The sequence below is a fragment of the Sorex fumeus genome, unplaced genomic scaffold, assembly GCF_029834395.1.
Source record: "Sorex fumeus unplaced genomic scaffold, SorFum_2.1 ptg000006l, whole genome shotgun sequence".
In the NCBI taxonomy this organism is placed as follows: domain Eukaryota; kingdom Metazoa; phylum Chordata; class Mammalia; order Eulipotyphla; family Soricidae; genus Sorex; species Sorex fumeus.
The window spans coordinates 10,709,432-10,732,384 of NW_026606063.1; the positions used below are offsets into that span (position 1 = coordinate 10,709,432).

The 22,953-nt window shown below is 63.6% G+C and overlaps 3 protein-coding genes across 4 annotated transcripts in view; 1 reads left to right on the forward strand and 2 right to left on the reverse strand.

The window, feature by feature from the left end:
* Nucleotides 1-22,953, forward strand: part of PREB (prolactin regulatory element binding) — a 247,032-nt gene that overhangs the window by 86,125 nt on the left and 137,954 nt on the right. The gene's annotated exons all lie outside the window — the stretch shown is intronic.
* On the reverse strand, nt 1,657-7,904 carry TMEM214 (transmembrane protein 214). The gene is made up of 17 exons (XM_056126032.1): nt 7,694-7,904; nt 6,701-6,900; nt 5,905-6,055; nt 5,482-5,616; nt 5,146-5,228; nt 4,904-5,009; nt 4,734-4,815; nt 4,485-4,586; nt 4,154-4,295; nt 3,959-4,050; nt 3,715-3,763; nt 3,451-3,561; nt 3,248-3,365; nt 2,969-3,065; nt 2,702-2,870; nt 2,469-2,614; nt 1,657-2,352 (listed from the first exon to the last, which is right to left on the reverse strand). Exons 1-17 carry the CDS (start codon nt 7,836-7,838, stop codon nt 2,226-2,228), a joined length of 2,055 nt encoding a protein of 684 aa, XP_055982007.1. The 5' UTR covers nt 7,839-7,904; the 3' UTR covers nt 1,657-2,225.
* MAPRE3 (microtubule associated protein RP/EB family member 3) overlaps nt 12,970-22,953 on the reverse strand; it is a 50,467-nt gene continuing 40,483 nt past the window's right edge. The window contains exons 2-7 of one of the 2 annotated variants that reach the window (XM_056126120.1): nt 17,173-17,300; nt 15,714-15,859; nt 15,216-15,372; nt 14,107-14,261; nt 13,410-13,562; nt 12,970-13,303 (exon numbers count right to left, since the gene is read on the reverse strand). In XM_056126120.1, coding sequence (XP_055982095.1) covers nt 13,235-13,303; nt 13,410-13,562; nt 14,107-14,261; nt 15,216-15,372; nt 15,714-15,859; nt 17,173-17,293 — 801 coding nt within the window. In that variant the 5' untranslated portion in view covers nt 17,294-17,300 and the 3' untranslated portion in view covers nt 12,970-13,234. Of the gene's footprint in view, nt 13,304-13,409; nt 13,563-14,106; nt 14,262-15,170; nt 15,373-15,713; nt 15,860-17,172; nt 17,301-22,953 lie in introns of both variants that reach the window. The other variant, XM_056126112.1, reaches the window with a different exon arrangement.

Here is a 22,953-nt window from a genome sequence, read left to right on the forward strand (position 1 = left end):
AAGTCCTACCAGGAGTGATCCCTGAACACAGAACCAGGTGTCAACCCTGAGCACGGCCTGGTGTTGCCCAAAAACCAGGACAAAAAAAAAAAAAGGCTAAGTGAGAGGCCAGTACCCTGGTGCAAGGTGGGAACCCCTGCTAACCTGTTGCTGGCAGCTGAGGGCAGTGTTAGAAACAGCCTGCCAGGAGTGACCTGAGCGCCACTAGGTGTGACCCCCAAACAGAACAACCCACCCCCCGAAAAACAGAAAGAAAACTCAAAGGAATAAGGTGACCACAGTGGGGAGTCAGAACCCGGACAGAGGAAGGGGTGGGGTGGCCACTGCAGGCTGAGCACTGTGCCCCCAGCAGGGAGCTGGAGTCAGACATGGTCGGAGCATCGTCCTTTTTCTTGTCCTGTGCCCTTGCCAACTGGGCTCCCATCAAACACCTTCTTCGATTTGCCTCAAATCCAGGAAAGTCATTAAATTCCTTTTATCTGTTTTGGGGCCACACCTGGCGGTGCTCAGGTCTGACTCCTGGCTCTGTGCTCAGGGGACCGTATGTGATGCCGGGGACTGAAACTGGAACGTGCCCTGCCCACTGTCCTACTGCTCTGGCCCCAAGTTACTAGATTCCTGATGCAAAGATTGATCCTGTTAATTCTGACAGGTAAGAGCGGACATGGAAGTCTTGGGGTCCCCAGACAGGCCTGCCTACCACGGCTAGGCCCTGGCCCCCTGCAGGCCGACTTTGGCAGAGAGGATGATGTTGGCTGCCGGGTGCCTCATCGAGACGGAGTATTTCCGCACTGAGGAGGAAGCAAGTAGGAATCTGCAGCCCCGGGCAGGCATCTGCCCCCTGGAGATGGATACAGACCAGCATCACACTTGCCAGTTCTCCTGCGGGGGACAGAAGCCAGCCTGGAGCACTGGAGCCATGTTCCACTTGTATTCCCAAAAACTCTAAGAAACAAATTTGAGGACTCAAGGATCCATGTACTTGTCAAAAACGAAATGAATATGGAGATAATGCTTCTGGCGGCAAGCACGCCAAGATGCTTGAACAACGGTGCCGGAGACTGAACCCAGGGCCCCACCACATGCCAAGCACACGCACCTGTCTTCCTCAGTGCCGGTGACCATATTCAGTGTCCCCTGCAACACGGGGCCACACCTCCAGCTGGGGGTGCGGGGGTCAGACTGGCCATGTGTGGGGGTTCCTCCTGGTGGCGCAGGGGGCTGAGCTCAGGTGTGGACTTCAGCACTCCGAGCTTCCTCCAGCTCGCCGCTCCCCAGGGTGACACTGGCAGTGTCCAGGAAGCCATGTGGTGCTGGGGCCAAACTCGGGGCCCTGCCTGCGCCATGTGTGTGTCCTCTCCTGACAGCTCCCCGGCCCCTTGCCGACTTTCTCAAGACAACTGCCACACTGACAAAACAAATCTTGGTACATGAATCATGGCCCTGACCCAGACAACATGAACAGAGGAGCAGGGGCGGCTCGGGACCGGAGCAGCGCACCCTCGAGATGCATGGGGCTCCTTGCTAGAACTCCCTTACTGGCCTGTCCCCGCAGAACTGTCCAGAAATGAGCGGTCCTAGCCCACAGGCAGGAAACAGACGCGGACAAGCTGCTAGAAACCAGGCGTCCTTTATTTCATCTTCACGGCTGCAGCTGTGCCCTGCAATGCCGGGAGGTCCCTGAACCGGTGGCGCACACCATCTGCACTGTTGTTCCGAAGGGGGACAGCACTGGCGGGGTGGACAGCGGAAGCAGGGCCAGTGCAGGGGCCCTCTCCACCAACTCTCCACGTCCATGGGCAGCAACACCAGGAAGCTGCTGCCCACTCTGGGGTCCACTTGGATCCTTTGGGGGTGACCAATGTCTTCGCAGCAGGACTGTCAGCTGAAGAGCATCAAGGCCCACTTGCCCAAGGGGCCCCTTTGTGACATCTGGGGCTTTTGCAGACGGAAAGCTGACAGTAGGGGACACGAGAGGGAAAGGGCGGGTGACAGAGGCTGGGAGACAGATGCCACAGGGCCAGCGAAGTATCCAGTGGTTCTGTGGGCAGAAGGCGAGGCCTGGGCTGGACCTTGACCACAGAGGCGAGGGCTGGGCCAGAGACCACCGGCCATCTGCTGAGGAGACACGACTCAGGCACCAAGTGAGAGACCCCCGGGCTGACTGCCACCCCCTCGGCCACTCAACTCTGGGTCTGCTCTGGAGTGGAGTCAACGGGCAGGCGTCACTGCTGGGACATCGAGGCCAGTGCCCAGTCCAAGAGAGTCACGGTGATGTCCTGCAGGCGGAGCCAGGCCCAGAGCACTGCCTCGCTGAGCTGCGTCCTCAAGCAGGCCCAGGTCACCTCGCCCCTGGAGGAAAGGACAAGGGGGAGGACAGCCGTTCAGGCCCCCGGCCGGCCCAGGCTCGCCACCTGCCTCCCCACGCGTCCAGGGGCCAAGGGTGCGAGCTCGGCGGCGGGTCTCACCTGCACGCCTCGTGGCAGTGCTCCTGTGCACGGGCCAGCGCGGCCAGCAGCAGCTGCCAGCAGGGCAGCAGCACATGCTCGTGCAGCAGCAGCAGCAGCTCCCGCAGGCACTGGGTGAGCCGCGCCAGGACGGCGGGCAGCTGCGCCTGCAGTGGACAGAAGGGGGGGGGGGGTCGTGACCGGAGGCTGGGGAACTGCCCCCGCCCCGGCCTGGCCCGCTGCTCCTAGCTCACCTGCTGCAAGAGGCTGCCGAGGCTGTCGCCCAGCCAGCCCAGGGAGGCAGCACAGTGCGCCCAGAGGAGGCTGATGGCGGCACTGGCGTGGTCCCAGGCCAGCTGCAAGCTGGGCCTGGCCGTGGTCAGCAGCCGGGAGCCCCAGGCCGGAAGTGTTTTCTCCATCCAGCTGTAGGCAAGAGACGAAGAGGGAGGGGGTTTCCTCAGCGTCTCAGGCCCCCCGGTCAGGTGGAGGCAGGAACGCCGCTGCCCCTCCCGGCACGGTACCTGTAGCCATGCAGGGTGGAGGCGTAGAGCTGTGCACAGGCCCACTGGCCGGCAGGCAGGACACCGGAGGAGTGCAGGAGGCGGCCGGAGAGGGAGGCTGTGGAGGGGCGGCAGGGGCAGGGCTCGGCACAGAGCGGGGCTCGGAGTCCGCGACAGCGGCGCCTGCTCTCCGCTCCCGGCCGTGGGTTATCCAATGGGGACCTCCCTGTGCGCGCGAAAGGGGCCTGGGTTCGGCAGCCCCCGGTGGGCGCCCGCAGCCGCAGCCCGGGCCCCACTTACCCTGGAAGGAGCTGTGCGAGTGGAAGTCGTGGCACAGGAAACCCAGGACGAAGACGAGTGCCAGCAAGAGAAGCCGGGTCCAGGGCAGCCGGAGGCCCCGCGCCTGCTGCAGCAGCCCCTGGGGGCGGCGCGGGTGGGGGCGGCCGTCAGAGGGGGGGGCTGCTCCCCGGGGCCGGGTGAGGCAGGAGAGCCGCGGGCCTCACCTTGCAGGCCGCCTCACAGGGGCCCACGTCGGGGTTCCCGCCGCCCTTCCTGAGCAGCTCCTGGTTGGTGAGCTTGAAGGCCTGCACCGTCTCCTGCAGAGACTTCCGCGTCTGCGGGGTCGGAAAGCCTGCGCTGAGGTCCGGCGGGGGACCCCGAGCAGACGGACCCCGGAGCCTCCTCCCGGCCTCGCTCTCTCTGCCCAACGCACCAAGTGCCTACCCTGCGACGTGCGCCCCGCCTCACCCCGCCCCGCGGCCGCTCACCTTCTTGGGGATCTGCTCCCAGGACGCGAGCAGGTGCTCCAGCAGCACGCTGTGGGGAGACGAGCCCTGCCCATCAGCACTGGCCCAGGCCCACCCCGAGGGGCTGCTCCCAGAAACCCCCCACCCAGCCAGACAGGCGGGGGCTGGAACAGCGACAGGTGTTCGCCTCCTGCTCCACCCGGAGACAGCCTGGGAGCCTGGTCCAAGGGGTCCCGCTGTGGGCCGGGGCGCCCCCCCCACCTGCCTGGACTGTGACAGGTGCTTGGCGTAGAGCTGCCTCCAGACGCTGGTGCTGTGGGGGTCCACCGTCAGGCACTCGGTCAGACTGCCCACGAGCTGCTCGGGGGCAGGAGGGAGCATGATGGGGCGTCGTGGAGGGGAGCGCCGAGAGGGCGGCCACTCCCGAGGGGAGGGCCAGACCGGAAGGCGGCATCCTCACCTCTCTCTTCATCTCGGCGGGGCAGCTGGGGGTGGCTCGGGACAGGAAGGAGGGGAAGTAGGTGTGCAGGGTGGCTTCCGGCTTCGCCCCGAACGCCAGCACCTTCAGTCGCGGGTACAGCTGGCACAGCTGCTCCTGCAGGCTGGTGGAGAGGCCAGCTCAGGCGCCCAGGCCTGCCCAGGAGGGAGCCGCCCTCGGCCCTGGCCCCGACGTCTGCCTCCAGCACGCCCAGAGGCACAGGTGACCTCAAGGCGGCTGGAGAAGGGGCAGGACAGGCCTTGCCTGCCCCCGTGGGTGTCTTCACCACGGCTGTGCCCCAGGCAAGCCCTACCTGGGCGTCAGCGAGTTGTTGGGCATGTAGGCGAAGTCCAGGAGAGGAAACAAGTCCTTGGGGCCAATCATGCCAAAGCCCTTGGTGAGGTTAGGGTGCATCCTAGGGTGAAGGGGGACAGGTCTGCTGTAGACCACCGGCCCAGCCGCAACCCCCCTCAGATCAGCATTGAGGAACAGCACTGCCACCCCCCGCCCCCAGTCTGAAGCGGAGAGCTCACCCCAATGTCCCCCCCGCCCCATCACTCACAGAAGCAGCCGATCCAGGTAGGCGATGGCGAAGGGGGACAGGGACTTGATGCCCAGCACGGGCAGCATGACGCCCAGCCACACTGCGGAGACAGGCCCCCGAGACGCCTCAGCCCGGGGCCCAGGCTCGGGAGCGCCTCCAGGCCCCGAGTCCCCCCGTGTCCCCCTCACCTCTCAGGCCCTCAGGGAGGCTGGTAAATCCGGCCTGCCCCACGGCCCACATGATGGTCAGACACTTGGCTGGTCGGCTCTGGTGGGAACTCAGCAGCTCCAGGAACTGGGGACACGGGAGGCGAGAGGGTGGCTGGGGTGGGGAGGGCGGTGGGAGCACCCCCGGGCCAGGCAGCGTGGTCCCTCCTGGGGGGCTCTGCCTTGCCTCGGGGGGGGGAACCCCAGCACCTCCCCACGCTCACCTTGCCCAGGTTGGCTGTCACGATCTTGGGTTTGTCCTGCAGCACGGCCTGGATACAGATGCGGTAGCCATGCAGCGACTCCCCTGGAGAGACCCGTGTGCTCAGACCCCCCGGCTCCACTCGGGGGGCCCCCCAGCTGGAAAGCGCCCTGCCGGCGGTCGCAAGCCCCAGTGCCGGCTCAGCGAGTCTGAACCGCCTCCTCCCTTCCGGGAGTGGGTGGCTGGGGGAGCACGTGACTCTGCTGGAAAGAACGTGACCCGCCGGCCACTGGGTAAGGTGGGCACGCGGAGCAAAGCCCCCCGCCCTGGGACAGAACGGCCCACCCCCGCCCCTCACCTGGCGTCTTGTCCAGCTCCTGCAGCATGGTGAAGAGGCAGTGGTCGAAGAAGAGCTCCAGAGAGCCCGCGGCCCTGCTCAGCAGCCCCCGGATGACAGCCCGCAGCTCCCGGCTCACCAGGCTGTAGGGGTAATCTGGGAGGGGGCCCCCGCGTGAGCGACGGCCCTGCGCTGGCGTCCCCCCACCCCCCGGGAGGCGTGGAACCTTTTTTTGGGGTTTTTGGGTCACACCTGGCGATGCACAGGGCTTACTCCTGGCTCTGCGCTCAGGAATCACCCCTGGCGGTGCTCAGGGGACCCTATGGGATGCTGGGGATCGAACCCGGGTCAGCCGCGTGCAAGGCCAACGCTCTCCCCGCTGTGCTATGGCCCCAGCCCCACGCCAGGGCGGTCGAGGGTCCTGGAGCAGCCCGGAGCACTCACCGTGCGAGTACTGGCTCAGGGTGGGCTCGCTCGGCGGCACCTGCAGCTTGTAGTTGAGGTAGCTGGCCAGGTCCTTGAGCCACACGGACGGGTTCCCGGAGAACACGCGCTGGCTCTGGTCCAGCTCCTTCTGCAGGGCGGCCATGTCCAGCTGCCAGGGACACAGGCCCCTGGGGTGAGTCGCGAGTGGAGGGGGGCAGGACAGAGGTGGGGGAGCAGGGGGCCCATGGACAGAGGGCACAGGCAACGGAACGCCGCGATGCTGCCGCCCGTGCCGGCTCTCAGGAGAGGGGGCAGCCCCCGGGAAGCCCCAAACTCGAGGCCCTGCCTAGCTCCAAGGGCAAAGGCAGAGGGCAAGGGGGGAGAGGAAGGATTTCTTCCACAGGCCAAGGAACCCAGGACATCTGTCTCCCTCCCTCCTCCCTGGTGTTCTCGGGCCCCACGCTTCCCTCTCACGACCCCGCAGCTCCTTCTAAACCACCTATTTCCTTTCTGCACTGGAGACGGGGAGGGGAGTCCGTCCCTTCCCGCACACCTTCCCTCCACCAAGAGGGTCCCCAAATTCCAGGGGTCCTGGAGCCGGAGCAACAGCACAGCGGGCCCCAGGGCTGATCCTTGGCACCCCATAGGGCCCCCGGAGCACCGTCAGGAGTGATTCCTGAGTGCAGAGGCAGGAGTAACGCCTGAGCACAGCCAGTGGGGTCCCCACAAACAAAAAGTAAACCAAAAGATTCCAAAGGTCCCTCGGCTGACCCTGGAGCCTCCCTCCCCCTCCCCCCAACCCCACTGAACTCACGGCCTTCAGGGCCTCCTCCAGGCTGCGGAAACGGCCCTGCTGCTGGGCCGCTGGCTTGGCCACGGGGGCCGCCTTCTTGGCTGGCTTGTTCCCCATCTTCTTGGGCTCCACGGCAGGCGGGGGGACCTGCTCCTTGTTCTGCCGCTTCATGAGTTTCTCGAAGCCTTGCTCATAGAGGGTGCTCGAGGTCTGGATGGGCGCTGGGCAATAAGCCGCGGAGAGAGGGGGTGTCCCTGAGCGCGGCTGGCCTGCCCCCGCCCCGGGTCACCGAACTCTTCGCCCGGCCCCTTCCTTCTGGCTAACCCCCCCCAAAGCAGGGCAGGGCGCCCGCCCTCTGGCTTCCTTGGCAAGCCGTGCTGGGGGGTGTGGATCACCGGACCGGTCGAGAATCCACCCCAGGGCCTTGGCGCGGCCACACCTCCCCGCAGAGGCAGAGGCGTTTCGTATCAGATCAGCGCCAGGCCGGGGGGGCAACAGGTGCGGTGCTCCGTGGGCCCGGCGAGTGACAAGCACCCTTGGGTGGGGGTGAGGCCGGAGGGGGGGGGGCGGACCCGAGGGTTCCTCCACGTCCTCTGGCCGCCCACGTGACGGCTCTACCCTCAACCAGCAGCCGGGCTTTCTCCAGGGCTCCGGGGCGGGGCGCAACAGGTTGGGGAGCCCGGGGTGGGTCTCTTCTCCCCCGGCCCACCCCCGCACCCCACGGGCGGGTTTCTCAAGGAGGGGGGCCGGCCCCGCGTCCAGGAGGCGGTGCCCCGTCCTCGGGCCCTGCAGGGAGGCGCGGCCGGGCCGGGTGCGGGGCCGGGGCCGGGGCCAGCGGCGGGGGTCCGGGTGGGGGGCGACGGGGGAAGCGGGGCTGCCAAGAGCCGCATCCAGGACCCCCGGGCGGCCACGAGCCCTGGGCGGGGCTCCGCCTCCCCCGGCCTCAGTTTCCCCCCGCGGCGGCGGGGGTGGGGGCGGGGTGCTGGCGCCCGGCGGCCCCCGGCGGCTACTCACGGGTCAGGTCGTACTTCCACACGCCGTTGGCCTCCCCGAGGGCGCGGCGGTCCCCGCCGCCTCCGCGACGGCCGCCGCCGGGCCCCGGCCTCCGGCCCTTCTTCACCACCTCCCAGCGCCCCCCGCCCGCCGCCTTGGCCGCCATGGCTCGACCCCCGGCCGCGCCGCCCCCGCTCCCGCTCCCGCTCCCGGGCCGCCGCGCCGCGCGCTGCCACGTCTCCGCGCCGGCCGTCGCGCGCGTGACGTCAGCCGCAAGGCAGCCTGGGACTTGTAGTCCTTCGCCCTGGCCGCTGGGCGCGCAGCTCCCGCCGGCCCCGGGCCCCGGGTGGGGAGGTCCAGCAGCCCACCGTGCGCGCGCGGGCCACGGTGGGGGCGACTTGGTGGCCCTTGAACTGTTTTTTTTTTCTTTCTGGTTTGTTTGTTTTCTTTCCGAGCCTTTCTCGTAGGGCTCGAAGGATGAAACGAAGCTCGCTCATCGGCCGCCCTTGCGAGCTTGTGTTCTCCTTCCAACCACGTATCCCTTCTTTCCTTCTCTCCTCTTCACGTCTTTCTAAGTATGTTTCGTTCAGTCGACACTATCTTGGGCCCGAGAGAGTAGAGCGGGTAGGGCCCCTGCCTTGCACGCAGCCGCCCGGGGTGAGACCCTGCACGGTGTAATTCCAGGCGTGAGCCCCGAGCATGGTCGAGTGTGGCACAAAAACCAAACGAAACAGAAAGAACAGTATCTTGCTTCTCTCTCTCTCTCTCTCTCTCTCTCTCTCTCTCTCTCTCTCTCTCTCTCTCTCTCTCTCTCTCTCTCTCTCTCTTACACACACACACACACACACACACACACACAAGGATAAAAGGGAGAGTTCTGGTTATCTCCACATTTGAGGATGGACTGTTTCCTCCCTTCCTGGAAAGTGCTATTTTTTCTGATGCTTGTGACAGAAGGTTGGAAGGGCTAAAAAAGCCTCTGGTCCAAGAGCCTGGGAGACAGTGGAGTCTGAGGGAGAGAGGCTGGGTAGTGGGGGGTACTGAAAGCCGGGGGCCACCAGGGCTGGGGTGCCCCTTCCAAGAAAGGAGACCAGAAAGGGAGCTAAGACAAGAGTCAGCCCTGAGTCCCAATAGCAGGGGGGCAGCACTTTAGAGGCCCAGGCTTGAGCCTGCTCAATAGTGACAGTGCAAATTAGTCACCCCACTGAGGGCCTTCCCTAGCCTTGTGGAGTCACACCAGGCCCAGAAACCTGAAGCATCACTGCAGGGGGCAAGTGAAATGAAAGGGCTTAACGACAGTGAAGGAAACGCACCATGTCCTAGATAGCCACCACTCAGGGTGAGACTTCTACCTGCCATACTGAGGTACAAGACAGGCCAAGTAGTGAGAACGGAGAGTCCAAAATCCAAATGAATGAAATGGATGAAACGGTGGGAAGTGAGGAGTTCCACAGGATGGAGATCAAGGAAGGCTTCCAGAAGTCATTGGAGGCAGCTTCTTGGGAACAGGTGGTTCGTCAGTTGAATGGGGACAGCGGAGGGAAGAGGCTGGTTGCATGAACTTCCTAACTGGAGCAAAGTGGTCTGGGGGTGGAACGTGGCAGAGCGAGTCTGGGAAACTGGAATTAGTTGTTCATAGGTGTGGTGCTTAATGGGATTTAGGAGCTGATGAGGTCAAACAAGGATCTGAATCCTTATGCCCGAGGTCTGGTCTGGCCAAATTCAGTCCTTGTCCACAAGACCTCAGGATCTGGGAAGCCGGTGGAAAACCAGCACGATCCCCCTATTCAGAACGTTAAATGGGCCCCCTGAGAGATGAATTGGGGACAGGAAAGGCAGGAGGTGGCAGGGGACTGCCAACACCTGCCCTCCAGCCCTCCAGGCCTTCCCGGGATTGACTGCCACTGGCGGCTTCGAGTCGAGTTGGAAGTGCTTTTTACCAGGAACAGTGCTGGATCACTACCAATTCATTTCTCAGATGGCAGCAGTGTCCCCTCTCTGCTATGTGTCACAGGTACGGCTACAGAGAAAACCCTCATTTGAGCAGAGAAACAGAATGGGGGGCTCCCCACAGGCAAACATGGGGACTGCTCCGTGGTGGAGCTGCAGACAGGGTGGGCTCGCCTTCCCCTTTCCCAGGGAGAGTCTAGCACGCCATCTGCAGCAGCTTGGCATCTAGCTGTTACAGTCATTTGCTTCCTTATCCCGCAGCATTTGCCCAGCCCCTCTCTAGCCAGGAACTGGGCACTGGACTGGGTAGAGGTGGCATACACACCTCAGTGGCACGAGAAGCCCCGAGCCTGCATGGGAGACAGACATGTACACGGAGAGTCACACTCAGCATCACAGATATTCAAAGGGAAGATGGTGAGAACTACTGCAAGAGGCAGGAGATGAGGAAGGTTTAGGCAGGGCATGAAGGGACGGATGAAAGTGCTAAGGGCCGAGGAAACAGTATATCAGCCAAGGGCTTGTATGTGACTGACCCACATTAGGTCCCCACACTGCCACCCGGAGTGATCGCCGAGCAGAGGCAGGAGTAAGCCCAGAGCACAGACAGGTGTGGCCCCCAAACAAAGTAAAACCCAGAAAAACCCAAGTGATCAAGGACAGGCGGATGTCTAACATGAGGGAGGAATGAAGTAGTTTGATCCTGGAATGAATTTTCGATTGTGGCTGCTATGCCGTGAGCTCAGTGGCATAAAACAACACATGACGGTCACGGTCACGGTCCTCCCGTTGTTCATCGATTTGCTTGAGCGGGCCCGGTAATGTTCTCTATCATGAGACTTGTTGTTACTGTGTTTGGCATATGGAATACATCACGGGGAGCTTGCCAGGCTCTGCCGTTCGGGCGAGATACTCTCGGTAGCTTGCCGGGCTCTCCGAGAGGGGGAAACAACACATACACCAATTTATATTCTGAAGGTGAAGACCTGAGAATGGGTTTTCTGGACTGAAATCGAGTGCCGGGCCACAGTGCTCTCGAAGCTCTGTGGAATTTCCTTGACCTTTTGGGTAATTTTGGGGGTGGGGGACCAACGAGATAAACTTTGCCTGCAGCTGACCAGTTTGAGTCCTGACACCATATACGGTCCCCCAACGACTACCAGGAGGGACCCCTGAGTACAGATCCAGGAGTAGCCCCTGAACACCACTGGGTGTGACCCAGGCTCCCTCCTGAATTGGGGGTGGAGGTGCCTGGCATGGAATGCAGGAGCTTCTGACAGGCGAATCATGGGCTGGACCACTGAACTTCATCTTAGCCCTTCCTCAGAGTCACCCACACTCTTTGGCTTGTGGCCTCTTTCCATCCCCAAAGACCGAAATAGCAGAAGGTTGTTCTCCACATTCCGTTCCCCTGATCCTGCTCTCTCTGACCACGTCCCCCTTTATGGCTCCTTCTCCGCACTAGACCCACCTGCATGACCCAGGCTGCCCTCCTCCCTGCGTTTGTGTTTATTTGGGCCACACCTGGTGGTGCGCAGGAGCTGCTCCAAGCTCAGTGCTCAGGAGCTACTTGGAGCTCAGTGTTCAGGGGATTCTGGGATGTGGGGCTGCCTGCGCGCAGAGCCTGCGTGTCTTCTGAGCCCCTCTGCGACTCAGTCTCCTCCTTTGTCAGGCAGACAAATGTGTTCCAGCTCCTGGGACTCAGGACACCATCTCTGGGGAGAGGCCCCAGTCCTTCCGCCACTCACCACTAGCAGGGGGACACTGGGCCTGAAGACGGGCCACGTGGAAACTGGCGCCCTTTGGTGCCTAAGATCAGGCAAGAGAAGGAATCGAACTAGAAAGACGCGTGGAAGCAGGCATGGGAGTTGTGGGAGAAGATAGAAAAGACCCCGAGGGTGGCTGGAGTGACAGTACAGCTATCGAGGCACTTGCCCTGCCCATGGTCACCCCGGGTTCCACCCCCGCCCCCACATAAGGCCGCCCAATCAGGGAGTGATCTCTGAGTGCAGGGCCAGGAGTAAGCCCTAGGGCCCCCAGAAGGAAAAAAATATGTGAAAAAAAAAAGGGGCTGAGGTACCCGTGTGGGGGAGTGCGAGTCCAGAAGAGCCACAAAGCTAGTGAGTAATGAGACGAGAGGACGCGTGGCGTAGAACATTCTGTCTGGAGCGGCAGAGTCCACGGGGGTCTGGTCTGGACATGTCTGTTGGGGTTGGCCACGGGACCAGTCCGGTGGGCTGCCACAGTCAATGGGACGGGCTTGGTGCCACCTTCATGTGGCGCCCTCCTGCAGGGCCCTCAGCCGAGGCACCCGGCAGGGAGGCTGGGCAGCGAGGGCAGGGGAGAGGCTCTTGATGCCCGTTCCCAGGAGAGAGTGTTCAAGAGAGGGAAGCCCTGGGCATGGCAGCTGGGACATCATCGTACCCACGGGAGACCCCGGCTCTGTCACGGGAGGCTCCTTGCTCCCTGCCCCATTCACCCCTGGCAGCCTGTGCACTAGTCAGCACCCTGACCTGGACCCCCCGCAGACAGGCTGAGGGTCCTGGGTAGGTGCTGGGAGGCAGGACACGATCAGAACAGGATGCTGAGGCCCAGCCCCGTGGGGGGTTCTGTGGCCGTGGCCAGCCCAGAATCCTGCCGACTGCCGGCTCCCCTGGGATGCAGGTGGCCGTGTGTGTGTGTGGTGGTGTTCCGTGGGCAGGACCTCTGCTGAGGGACCTGCTTGGGGCTCAGATGAGAAAGGAGGCACTGAGGCTGCGGCTCGGCCCAGGGAGACAGGACCTGGACTTTTACCACACAAGTTTATTTAAATAAAAGTGAACACATATGCAGGCTGGGGCGGGGGGGCTTGGGGTGTGTGTGTGGGGAGGCGGGGAATGGGAGCAGACAGACAGGAGGGTCCGGTGGAGGCTGTGTGGTATGAACCGAGTCACAGGAAGGGGGTGGCTCTGGCCTGGGGCAGGGCTGGGGTGCGGAGGGGGTCAGGGACCAAGAGGGGTGAGCCTGGTGCCAGGAGGTCATTCTCCACCCTCACGCGCTCCCCCTCCCTCCGGGACCCCCCCCCCCGCCCCGGGGCCTCAGGCACCCCCTCTTCGGGGCCCTGCCCCTCTCCTGACATCAGCCTTTCCCTTAACTATGGGGAAGTCGGAGGACAAAATAAATAAGAGCGGTTGAGTCCTGCTGCCATGCCCTCGTGCCGGGCGGGCCCCGGGGGTCGGCCCTGGGGAAAGAACAGGTAAAGTGCAAGGGAGGTCCGTACGTAAAAATATACCAACGACTGTCCTAGAGTTGGCTGCTGGCTGTCAGGAGGGGCAGGTGGCTGGCAGGGCGGGGCGGGGGGGGGGGGGGTGGAACGGGACACAGCATGGAGACAACGGAAATAAATAGGGGTGTGTGGAGAGGGCAGGGGTCCCGCCAGCCCCCAGCCCGGGGCCTGTGTCCCAGGAGGATGGGGCCTCGGCCTGCTCCCCCCGTCCCTGGCCCCCCAGGCCCCCCGGCCCTGCTGGCTGACAAAGCACCCGGCCGACCAGCTGTAAGGAAAGGAATATAATGTGTGTGTGGGGGGGGCGGGGGAGCCCCAGGAAGCCGGCGGTCGGCAGGGCTGGGCTGCCCTCAGTACTCGTCCTGGTCTTCCTGTTGGGGTTCCTCAATCTCATCGTCCTCCGGGGGTGCAAATCCTTCCTGGAGGGCAGCATGGGAGAGGGAACACTGAGTCCTGGGGCCGAGGAAAGCCCGGGGCCCCCCATCTGCCCAGGGGATGCCCCCAGGGGCCTCCCTCCCGCGTCACCTCTGTGGCATAGAGGATGCCGATGATGCCTGAGATGACGGGGCTGTTCTCGCTCTCGTGTTCCTGGCAGATGAGCTCGATGTCACGAAGTTTGCTGAAGTAGAAGTCGCGCTCCTTCTCCAGCCCGTCGACGGTCAGCTTCAAGTCTAAGAGCTGCTCAGGGAGCAGGGGACAGTCAAGCCAAGGGGGGTTGAGGGGGGCTGCCTCGGGCTCCCCTCCCCGTGCCCCCACTCCCAGGGCCTGGCGCCCCCTGGCCACCGGGACGTGTGTCGGAGCCCGAGATGCCACTCCTGCATGACCTCGCGCTCACCACCCCGCCTCTCTCTCCCGAAAAGCATCCCAAGGGCTACGTGACTAAGGTTAAACCGGGCGTCGTGGACAGGATGGGAAAGGAAGACTCAGACTCGTGGAGAGATTCCCCGAGTTATCCTGTAAACCCGGAGGGAGGATGTTTAACCAGCTTCTGACAGAGCAAGGGCAGGGCCAGCATCCCCCCGACACTGGTTCAACAGCGATGCCAGCAGTCTGCGGGGGCGGGGGGGGGGGGCTTTCTCTTCCGACCCATCCCCCAGCTTTTCTCTAACATACTTTCCAGACCAGTCCGCCACTAATCCCCAGGCCCCTGAATTAACCTGCCTCCCCGCGCCCCCCTGCCCCCCCTATCTGCCTGGGGCGAGCGGGACGGCGCCTAGCTGACCTGCTGGTTGAGTTCCAGGATCTGGGTGTCAGTCTCGTGGCCGCCGTTCCGCGCTGATGGGGGGTTCTTCCGGAGGATACACGGGGGGGCCACGTTGCTCAGCCGGCCGGAGGTCTGCATGTTTTTGGGGCCTGTGGGGGATGTCCTCTGGGGAACTGTCCAGAGGAGAAAAGTCAGGCGGGGCCCGGCAAGCTGCGGGTGCCCCCCCTTCCCCCCGCCCAGTGCCGACAGACCCATGCGAAAGGCAGGCAGCGCCCCGCCGGGCCCTCTCGGAGGGGGCTCCCTCTGGGCCTCCAGCCACGGCCACGCAGGACACCAGAGCAGCTTGGCAGCCCCTCAGCAAGCCCAATGCAGGACGATGGGGACGCCCAGGGAGGCCGGGCTGGCCGGGGGGAGGGGAGGGGCCCACCCTGCCTCTCTCAGCTCAGCCCCCCACTGGCCGGCCGGGCCTTTCCTTGCAGAAGCCCAAAGTGCTACTCCCTGCCCTGCCGATGGCCTGGATCTGGAACTGAGGAAGGAGCCCCCCACTGCGCCCCCACCCCTCGCCCTCCGGGGCTCTGGCTGGCTCGGGACGGCATGCTGGGCGGCGTTGGCCGGGCAGTTCCTTGGCGGAGCCGCAGCTCCAGATGCAAAGCAAGCAGGAGAGGGCAGCAGCGGGCGGCAGGAGGAGCGGGCTCTGCTATGACGGGTTCAGATGCGGGCCTGGGCGTCTCTTCCAACCGCCTGCTTCCCCCCATCTCCCAGGAGCCCAGAGAGCCCCTCTCCAGAGGGCTGAGCTCTGGGGCTGGGGGAGCCGCACCCCTGCCTGGGAGGCCGGCGGGCAGGGGGCAGGGGGTCGGCTGGTGCGGGGGGGGGCTCTCCTCTTGGAGGAATCTTAGGGCCCCCCTCCCCTTGGGGACAGCCCCTGGTCAGTGGCAGCGGGCAGCGTCATCTGAACTCCGTGATAACAGTCTCCTCGGGGCTGGCAGGGCTGGGCCGGGCCGGGTGGCCCCAGGGGCGCTCGTGGTCAGAGACCCCCTCCGGCCCGGCCCCCCGCACTCCCTCCCCTGGCTCGGGCACGTTACCTGCTGTGCCAATGAGCTTCCTGGATTTGTTGAAGATCTGATCACCTGGGTTAGGAGGAGGCGCCGCGTCCTGCCCCTGCCGTGCCAGCAGCGGGTTGTAATCCTTTCCATCATAGTTTGCGTCAAAAAATTTCTTAAACCACTGAATAAACTCAAAATTATCTTGGAATTTTCCTTTCACTAATTTCTCTACAGGGATTATCTGAAACAGACCACAGAAGCAGAGCACTTTAACCGGCCGCCGGCCCCCGGCCCCCCTCCCACCCCACCCTGTGACCCCGTCCCCGCGGGCGCTCAAGTCTGCCTGAGCCACAGACTTTTCTGCACAGGAGCCGAGTCAGCCGGGTCGGGGGCGTGGGGGGGTGGGGCAGAGAGGAGTTGGCAGCATTGGTGGCGGCATCAGGACAGGGCAGTGGAGTTGGGGGGCGGGGGGAGTGGTCCACTGCGCCTGGAATGGGGGGCCGGGGGAACACTTCCTCGAGGGGCTGAGGCCAGCCTGCAGCCCTGGGCCGCTCCTCAGGGCCCTGGGGCACAGGCACCTACTTTGTCGACACCCATCTTCTTGAAGGCTGCCTGCAACACCTTGAAGTTGTGGATATACTCGTGCTCCAGCTTCGCCTGGAACTTCACCTTCCTCAAGTGCACGCAGCCGGGGAACAGCATGTCCATGAACTGGCAGTAGGCTGCACCTGGGAGGGGGGAGGGGGCTCGGCTGCTGCTGCCCAGACCCTACCCCCCAGCCCCGCCACTGCCCAGACTCCTGGGGCCCTGGGCTGGGCCCAAGGGAGCCGACCCCTTTGCAGCTGCACCCGCCCCACGATGTGGGCCGGGGGCGTTCTTCTGTCTCCGAGAGGCCCTGCCCCCTGGCTGTGCCACGTGGATGCCGTGATCTGCAGCCCCCGAGGCCGGAGTGGGGTGCACGGGGGCTGTTAGCCTGCACAGCACCCCCACCCCACAGCCCACCTCCACCGCTTCCTGCTCTGCGCTGTTCACCGTTCAGCCTTCCCGGCTCCCTCAGTCACCTCCACGCCCGCCCTCGGACTAGTTTAGGGCTCTGCAGCTGCTCCGGATCCTACTTGCCACTCCCCGCCTTGCCCTATTTCACTGCTTCATCATCACCCCTGCCTAGTCACGGCACCCCATTTTTATGTAATACCGGCAACCACTATTACTTTTTAAAGTTTTCTGTTGCTTGGGAGGGGTGTTGGGGCACACCTGCTGGCACTCGGGGGGAACTCCGTGCTCGGGGGAGCATGTGTCGTGCTGGGGGTTTGAACCAGGGCTGTGGTCACCACAGCTGCATATGTGATCTCTCTGACCCAGCACAATCACTGTCACTGTCACTGTCCTCCCGTTGTTCATCGATTTGCTCGAGCGGGCCCAGTAACGTCTCCATTTTGAGACTTCTTGTTACTGTGTTTGGCGTATCCCCATGAATACATCACAGGGAGCTTGCCAGGTTTTGCCGTGTGGACAAGATACTCTCGGTAGCTTGCCGGGCTCTCCGAGAGGGGCGGAGGAATCTCGAACCCGGCTCAACCGGGCTGGCTGCGCGCAAGGCAAATGCCCTGCCGCTGTGCTATCGCTCCAGCCCACCCAATTTAAAAACACACACAAAAAAACCCAAAAAATCACAAACACACACAAAACCCCTTCATATGATCTCTGCATCTCACTCCTTGGGGAAAAAAAGTGGCATAAAATTTGTGATTAATTATGCAATGGAAACGCACAATTTGTGGGGCGTGTGTTCCCCCAACAGGGATGGGGCTCAACCCCAGACTGACCCAATCCTACCTGTTCTCCTCCCCGCCCCCCATAGATTCATCTGTACCTTGAGCGTTTCTAAGCTCAGCTCAGGGAGAGAGGAGCCACAGTAGTACCTAGTTAGCGCAGAGCAGGGCAGCCCTCCAGCCTCCAGCACCCTCCAGCCCTCGGTCACCTTATTCTTTCTACACCCCTGCAGCAAGGGATGGGGGTGGGGGAGGACCAGGCCGCCTACCTGAGCAGAGCTGTTCTATCTTGGTGTAGTTGAGGTGCAGCGAGTCGTTGACCCACGCGAGCATGTCATGGCGACTCAGGTTCTCACTGGTCACGGATGTGGAGTACACATTGACGGCCATGCCCCAGCTGCGGAGACAGAGAGGCAAGGTCAGGCGGGCTCCCTGCTCCCGGCCCTCGGTGTGTGTGTGTGTGTGTGGGGGGGGGGGCGAGGCATTGTCCTGGGGGAGGGGGCACTGCAACAGGCCCTCCTGGAGAGGGGGGGCTCTTGTTCGCCCCCAGAATGTGGCCGGCCTGGGCGCTGGCCGCCAGCCAGCATGAGGGACGTGGGTGGCCAAGCCTGTCGGAAGTTCAGGGACTGGACGGCACAAAGACGGGTGGGGCAGGGTCTTCGGGCACTGAGGGGCGGGAATGTCTCCAACACACAAAGGCTGGGGCAGAAGGGACAAAGGCCTGGCTTATTCGGCAGCCCTGGGCGCTCGGCGGGCCGGGGGGCAGGTCTGCGTGCTGGGCTGGCGCCCCTGAGGCTGGCAAGGACTGAGTGCCAGGACTTTGTCTGCCATGGGGAGGAGTCTGACCTTTCCATCCAGGAAGCGGGAGGCCAGGGGAGCCGTTTTCATGGGGGTGGGGGGTGTTTCTCCAGTGGTGCCTCCTCCCTCTCCCCGTGTTTGGTTTTTTAAGCCACACCGGCAGTGTGTAAGACTTACTCCTGGGCCTCTGGGCTCAGGGAGCACCAGGGATCACTCCTGGTGGGGCTGAGAGAATCGTATGGGGTGTGGGGGACCAAACCCGGGCCAGCTGCATGCAAGACAAGCACCCTGCCTGCTGTACCCTCCCCCTGGCCCCACTGTTTTTTTGTTTTAAAGAAACGCAGAGAAACATTCTTTTATTCCCTGCCTGGCCCCCTCCCCCTGCGGCCCACTGGAGCACCTTCAAGACGGGGGTCGGGTGGGGGGTGTCCAGGCCTGTGACTAAGTGAGGGTCACTGCACAACTCTGCTCAGTTCCTCTTGCCCTCTGGCCTACCCTCCCCCCTCCTCCCCTCAGCTGGGGCCTCATCTCCCAGAAACCACCTCTGAACCCCCTACAGGGCAGCAGCCCCCTCTCAGCACGACTCTGACGTGGCCTCTGCCACACGTCCTTGAGGTCCCGGGTGACCTCAGTCCTTCTGCCTCCACCGCCGGGAAACACCCCTGCACTCTGGCAGCACAGACGGAGGCTGGGGGCCACCGGCAGAGTCTGTGCAGCAGAGTGTGGCCGGGCGCCTGGGGGCCTCACCGGGGTGCCATGGGTGGGCGTGGCCCCAGAGATTGGACCCCCCCAACTTAATAAGGAGGCAGAAGGGCAGGGCAAGGGACGTGTACTTGATCTTGGGAGGGATGGGTAAGACGACGAGCCTTTCTCTTACCGCAGGAGGGTCTTACTGGGGGACCAACACAGAACGGTACTGCCCAAGGGCCCCGAAGCGTGGGGAAAGCAGGGAGGCCGGGGTGCCAAGAGGGGGGCCGCTCCTTGGCCTTCATGGGCTCCTGGGGGCTCATGTTCCCACAGGCACGCCCCTCCCCTACTCCCTGCTCCGGCAAGGTCCTGGCTCTGCGGGGCCTCAGAGAGCCCGGGGTGGGAAGAAGTGACCCAGGCCGGCCTTGGGAGTTCTGCGTTAGGCTCTAGTTTCCGGGTCACTGTGTGCTGCTTCCTGAGGAAGAGCTTGGTCCTTGGCTGCAGCAGCCCTCGAGGCTCTGAGGGACATCACTGAGGCTTCTGGGTGCTTCCCAGGGAGCAGGGGGTGGACTGGGAGCAGAGAACTCTATAGCCTCCTGCGAAACTTCCTGAGGGGCCGGGGTGAAGGCGGTGGGTGTGCGTGACGCATGTGTGGCCTGTAACTGTGATCGATACGATCCTGTGTCATGTACAACTATGGAGACCAGCATGTAACACGCTTCCAACATGCACATCACAGACATAGACTCGAGAACTGCCGCCACAGGCTGGGGGCTGGCTAGGCGGGACAGACAGGTGGCCCAACACGGTGCCTGCTGGCACTGACCAGCTGCCCCATGGTGGCCCGGATGGGGACATGGGGAGGCCTGGAGCCTTCCCTGAGACACGCTTAGCTGGTTCCTCCCTCCCGGTGTGCAGGAAAAGGCTGTTTCCTTAAGAGCGATGCCTCACTCTCAGAACTGCAAGAGTCACCTGGGAGGCTTGGGGGGAGGGGCAGCCGGGGGAGGGGAGAGGTGGGGGCAGTTGGTCCAGGGTAGCAGTGATGCTGCCTCACCCGGTGGGCGTCCATTTAGGCTGATGTGGGGCCCATGGGAGCCTCTGGGAGAGCAGGAACCCCTGAATGTTCCTGGCCCAGGGCTGGGCCCAGACAGAACTACGGCGTGGCCAGCAGGGGGCACCCAGGCCCTGAGCAAAGACGCCTTGGTCCTTCCCCAGCCCCGAGCCCCTGCCTACCCCCAGCAGGCTCTGAAAGGGGAGACCCCTCACTTGGGTCTGCTCCTCTGAAGCCTGGTTCTGCCCAAACCCAGCCGTGCCATGACAGGAGCGGGGCCCCCGTGAGCATCACGGCCTAGTGTGGGAGCACGAAGGTCACTGAGCACTTGAACTAGAGTGTGACGCAGGGAGCACTGCAGTGGCAGTGTGGGAGCACCACAGTCAGGTGTAGGTGACACAGTCCCACCACAGTGTAAGAGCAGCACCCCCCCACACACACACAATACCACCACTATGGCAACACACAACTCACAACCACCACCACACTCACAACCCCACCACACAGACACAACCAGAACAACACGACAACACAGGGGAGGGGACGGCGGGACGGCGGGAGCTGAGTAAAGAGACCAAAGCAGGGCCGGAGAGGGCACAGCGGGCCGGGCACTGGCTATGCACCTGGCAGACCAGACCCAGGCTTGACCCCCCCCCCCCCCCCGACTACCACCAGGTGTGGCGGCCCCAGAGCAATCCAACAAAAACAAAACCAAAGCAATACAACCGGGGCTGAGGAGACAGGTCGGGGGCCGAGCTCCGCTCTGCATGCCGGCGGATCCCCCAGTTTCGACCCCCAGCACGCATGGTCCCCTAAACACTGCAGGGAGCGACCCTTGAGCCCAGAGCTGGAAGTAGCCCCTGGGCACCGCCAGATGGGGCCAGAAAGCAAAAGCCCAAAGTCCCCCCAGCCCCACCCTTCCCTCCCCGACAGAACTCCAAGCCCTCTGGCTGATGCTGGGCAGGAAAGGCAGCTTACCCCTGCCCGTGTCCCCTGCGGGCCTGGGGCACTGGCCTGTGAGGAGACGTCAGCGGGAACTAAACAGCCTCATTCCGCCCAGTCACAGGCGGAACACTCCCAGGACGCTGTTTGTCCTGGGGTGACCCGGGCCCAGCCTCGGCCCAGCGGCCTCTAGAAACAGGCACAGAGCCCGCCCACAAACCCCCCTCCCAGATGGCCCGAGAGAAGTCACAGTGGACGCCGTCCTGGGGTCACGCCTCCTCCCCACTAGCCAGAGGGGCAGAAACTGCCTGGTCCCCCTTTCTCCAACCACGACCCGTGTGGGCGACGGAGGCCAGGTCCAGTTCCCGTATCAGCTGGACGCCCGCTCAAGGACGCAGCATTGCCCGGAGCCACGGGGAAAAACGCTGCGAGGTCGGGTCGGTAACGGCTAAATTGTGCCCTGTGCAAGAACGAGGGGCCTTCAAGGTGATGAAGGGGGCACGAGGCTGACCTGCCAGGGGTTCTGGGGGCAGCTGGGCCGGCCGGCACAGTCGCCGGCTCCTGAGCACTTGCTGCCTCTTATTCTGACCATTTCCAGGCCTCCAGCCATAATCTCCCTTCCATAAAACCAGCGTCTTGATGATTCGGCACCTTGGGCTGCCCTCACGCCTCCAGGCTTCTCTCTGGTGCCCAGGACTCCCTTCCCAGGCCCAGAACCGCTAGGAAAGGACACTGTGGGTCTTTGGGGCAGGGTCAGCCTCCAGCGGGCTCCAAGGAGGATGTGGGGACTCAAAGCTAGGGAGACCCCCACCCCCGACCAAATAGCTCTCCGGTCGGTCCACTTGGGTTAGGCTCTTGGTTCTAGGGTCAGAGCTAGCTCATGGGCTGAGCACATGGAGGAGGTCTAGGCCTGACCTCTGGTACCACATGGACCCCCGAGGGTCCCCTGAGCATCCCTGGGAGCACCCCTAGGACAGAGCTGGAAAGAGCCCCCGAGCACAGCTGGGGGTGTCCACCCACCCCAGGAGGCTTGACTATTTTCAGGATATCTGACTTTGGGCCTCAGTGTCCCCAACTACAAAGAGGGGACAAACAGCTGCTCCCGCCACCCCCCTCATAGAGCCACTAATGGCCGAGGTGCCACCTCTGTGTCATGGCCAGTGCTGCTCCCAGACCGTGGGACCCCACGGCCCTCCCTGCCTCTGGCTGCAGGTTTCTGAGGCCGGGCAGGCCAGGGCGGGAGGGAGCCGCTGGAGAAGCCAGACTGGGCTCTTTTTGGGCCCAGGCCCCACCTTCCCTCTATCCTACCAGCCAGGGAAACAGGAACAGAAGCGGCGGGATCGGACGAGCGAGTGAGGCTTCTCTGGAGCCCGCCAAACCCTGTGACTCCTGGCGTGGGGCTATGCCCATGGTCACTGGGCTCCCCCTGCCTGCCCACGCCCAGCAGGGCAGAAGTCACCTGTCTGGAAAAGCTGCAAGACCGCTGCCCCTCGGGCCCCAGGCTCACACATCCAGGGGCCTGTGGGGGTGCACGGAGGGGAGGCAGCGTGTCTGGTGCGGGGCTGGGAGGGGCTGCAGGGGCCCCGCGCGTCACAAAGCCCTGGCAGGCCCAGCCAATCACCTTTGTGTGGCCGGTCCGCAGGGCAGCAGCTGAGCTGGCCAGATGGAGAGGCTGGGGCCTCTGGGGGACCTGCACCCTCCTTCTGGGTCCAGGATGGGGACCTGCAGTTTGAGGGGGCGGCGTGTCTGGGACATGCCACCCAGCAGCTGGAGCTCTGTCCCCCCCCTCAGCTCCTGGTCCGTGATCCCTGGGTTGAGCCGAGCTCTGAAGTCCTTCAGACTCTGCCAGGAGACAAGAGCTGGGGACAGCAGGTGCCAGGAGGTCCCCACTGCGCCCAGAGGCCTGAGAGGAGGGCAGGAGACTTCCTTCTCTCCCTGGTGTCAACTCTGAGCGCTCATGTGCGGTGCCTGGAAGGGCCACCTTCCTGCCACTCCTTCCCTGCAGGTCTGCGGGGCCTCAGACAGGACTGCTAGTTTCAGGTTTGGGTTTTGGGTCGGATCCAGTGGTGGGTGGGGCCCTCTCCCACCGTCCGCGGGGAACCCAACCCGGGCCCTGCATGCCAAGCGTGTGCTCCGGCCTTTAGAGCTGGCCTAAACATCACCTGCTTTTAAATTTGTTTTTTTTTGGGGGGGGGCAGGCCCATCAGGGGCTTACTCCTGGCTCTGCACTCAGGGGTCACTCCCGGTGGGGATAGAACCTGGGGATAGAACCTGGGTGGGCCACCTGCAAGGCAAGTGTTCTGCCCGCTGTTCCATCCCTCCCAGCCCTCATCTGCTTTCTAAGTCAACAAACTTCCCCCTGGGCACCACCCCTCCCTAAACCAAGACTACTGTGGCCCCAACAGCACAGAGCCGGGAGGCCAAGAGGGATCGTGTGGCCGGTGTGGCGGCTTGGCACCAGTGTGTGGCCCTGACTGCCATGGCCGAGAGGCAGCAGGGGGCGTTTCTAAGTGCAGCGTCCCCCGTCTGCAGGATCAGAATGACGCTCCCACCGGGTGCAGGGCAGGGGTGT

Excerpts from the sequence above, each read along its gene's own strand:
- TMEM214 (XM_056126032.1), bottom strand. The coding sequence starts at position 7,838 with ATGGCGGCCAAGGCGGCGGGCGGGGGGCGCTGGGAGGTGGTGAAGAAG. Across the intron at positions 2,871-2,968 it reads TCCACCCTGCATGGCTACAG|CTGGATGGAGAAAACACTTC; the intron begins GTACCGTGCCGG and ends TCTTGCCTACAG. Across the intron at positions 2,615-2,701 it reads TCGGCAGCCTCTTGCAGCAG|GCGCAGCTGCCCGCCGTCCT; the intron begins GTGAGCTAGGAG and ends TGTCCACTGCAG.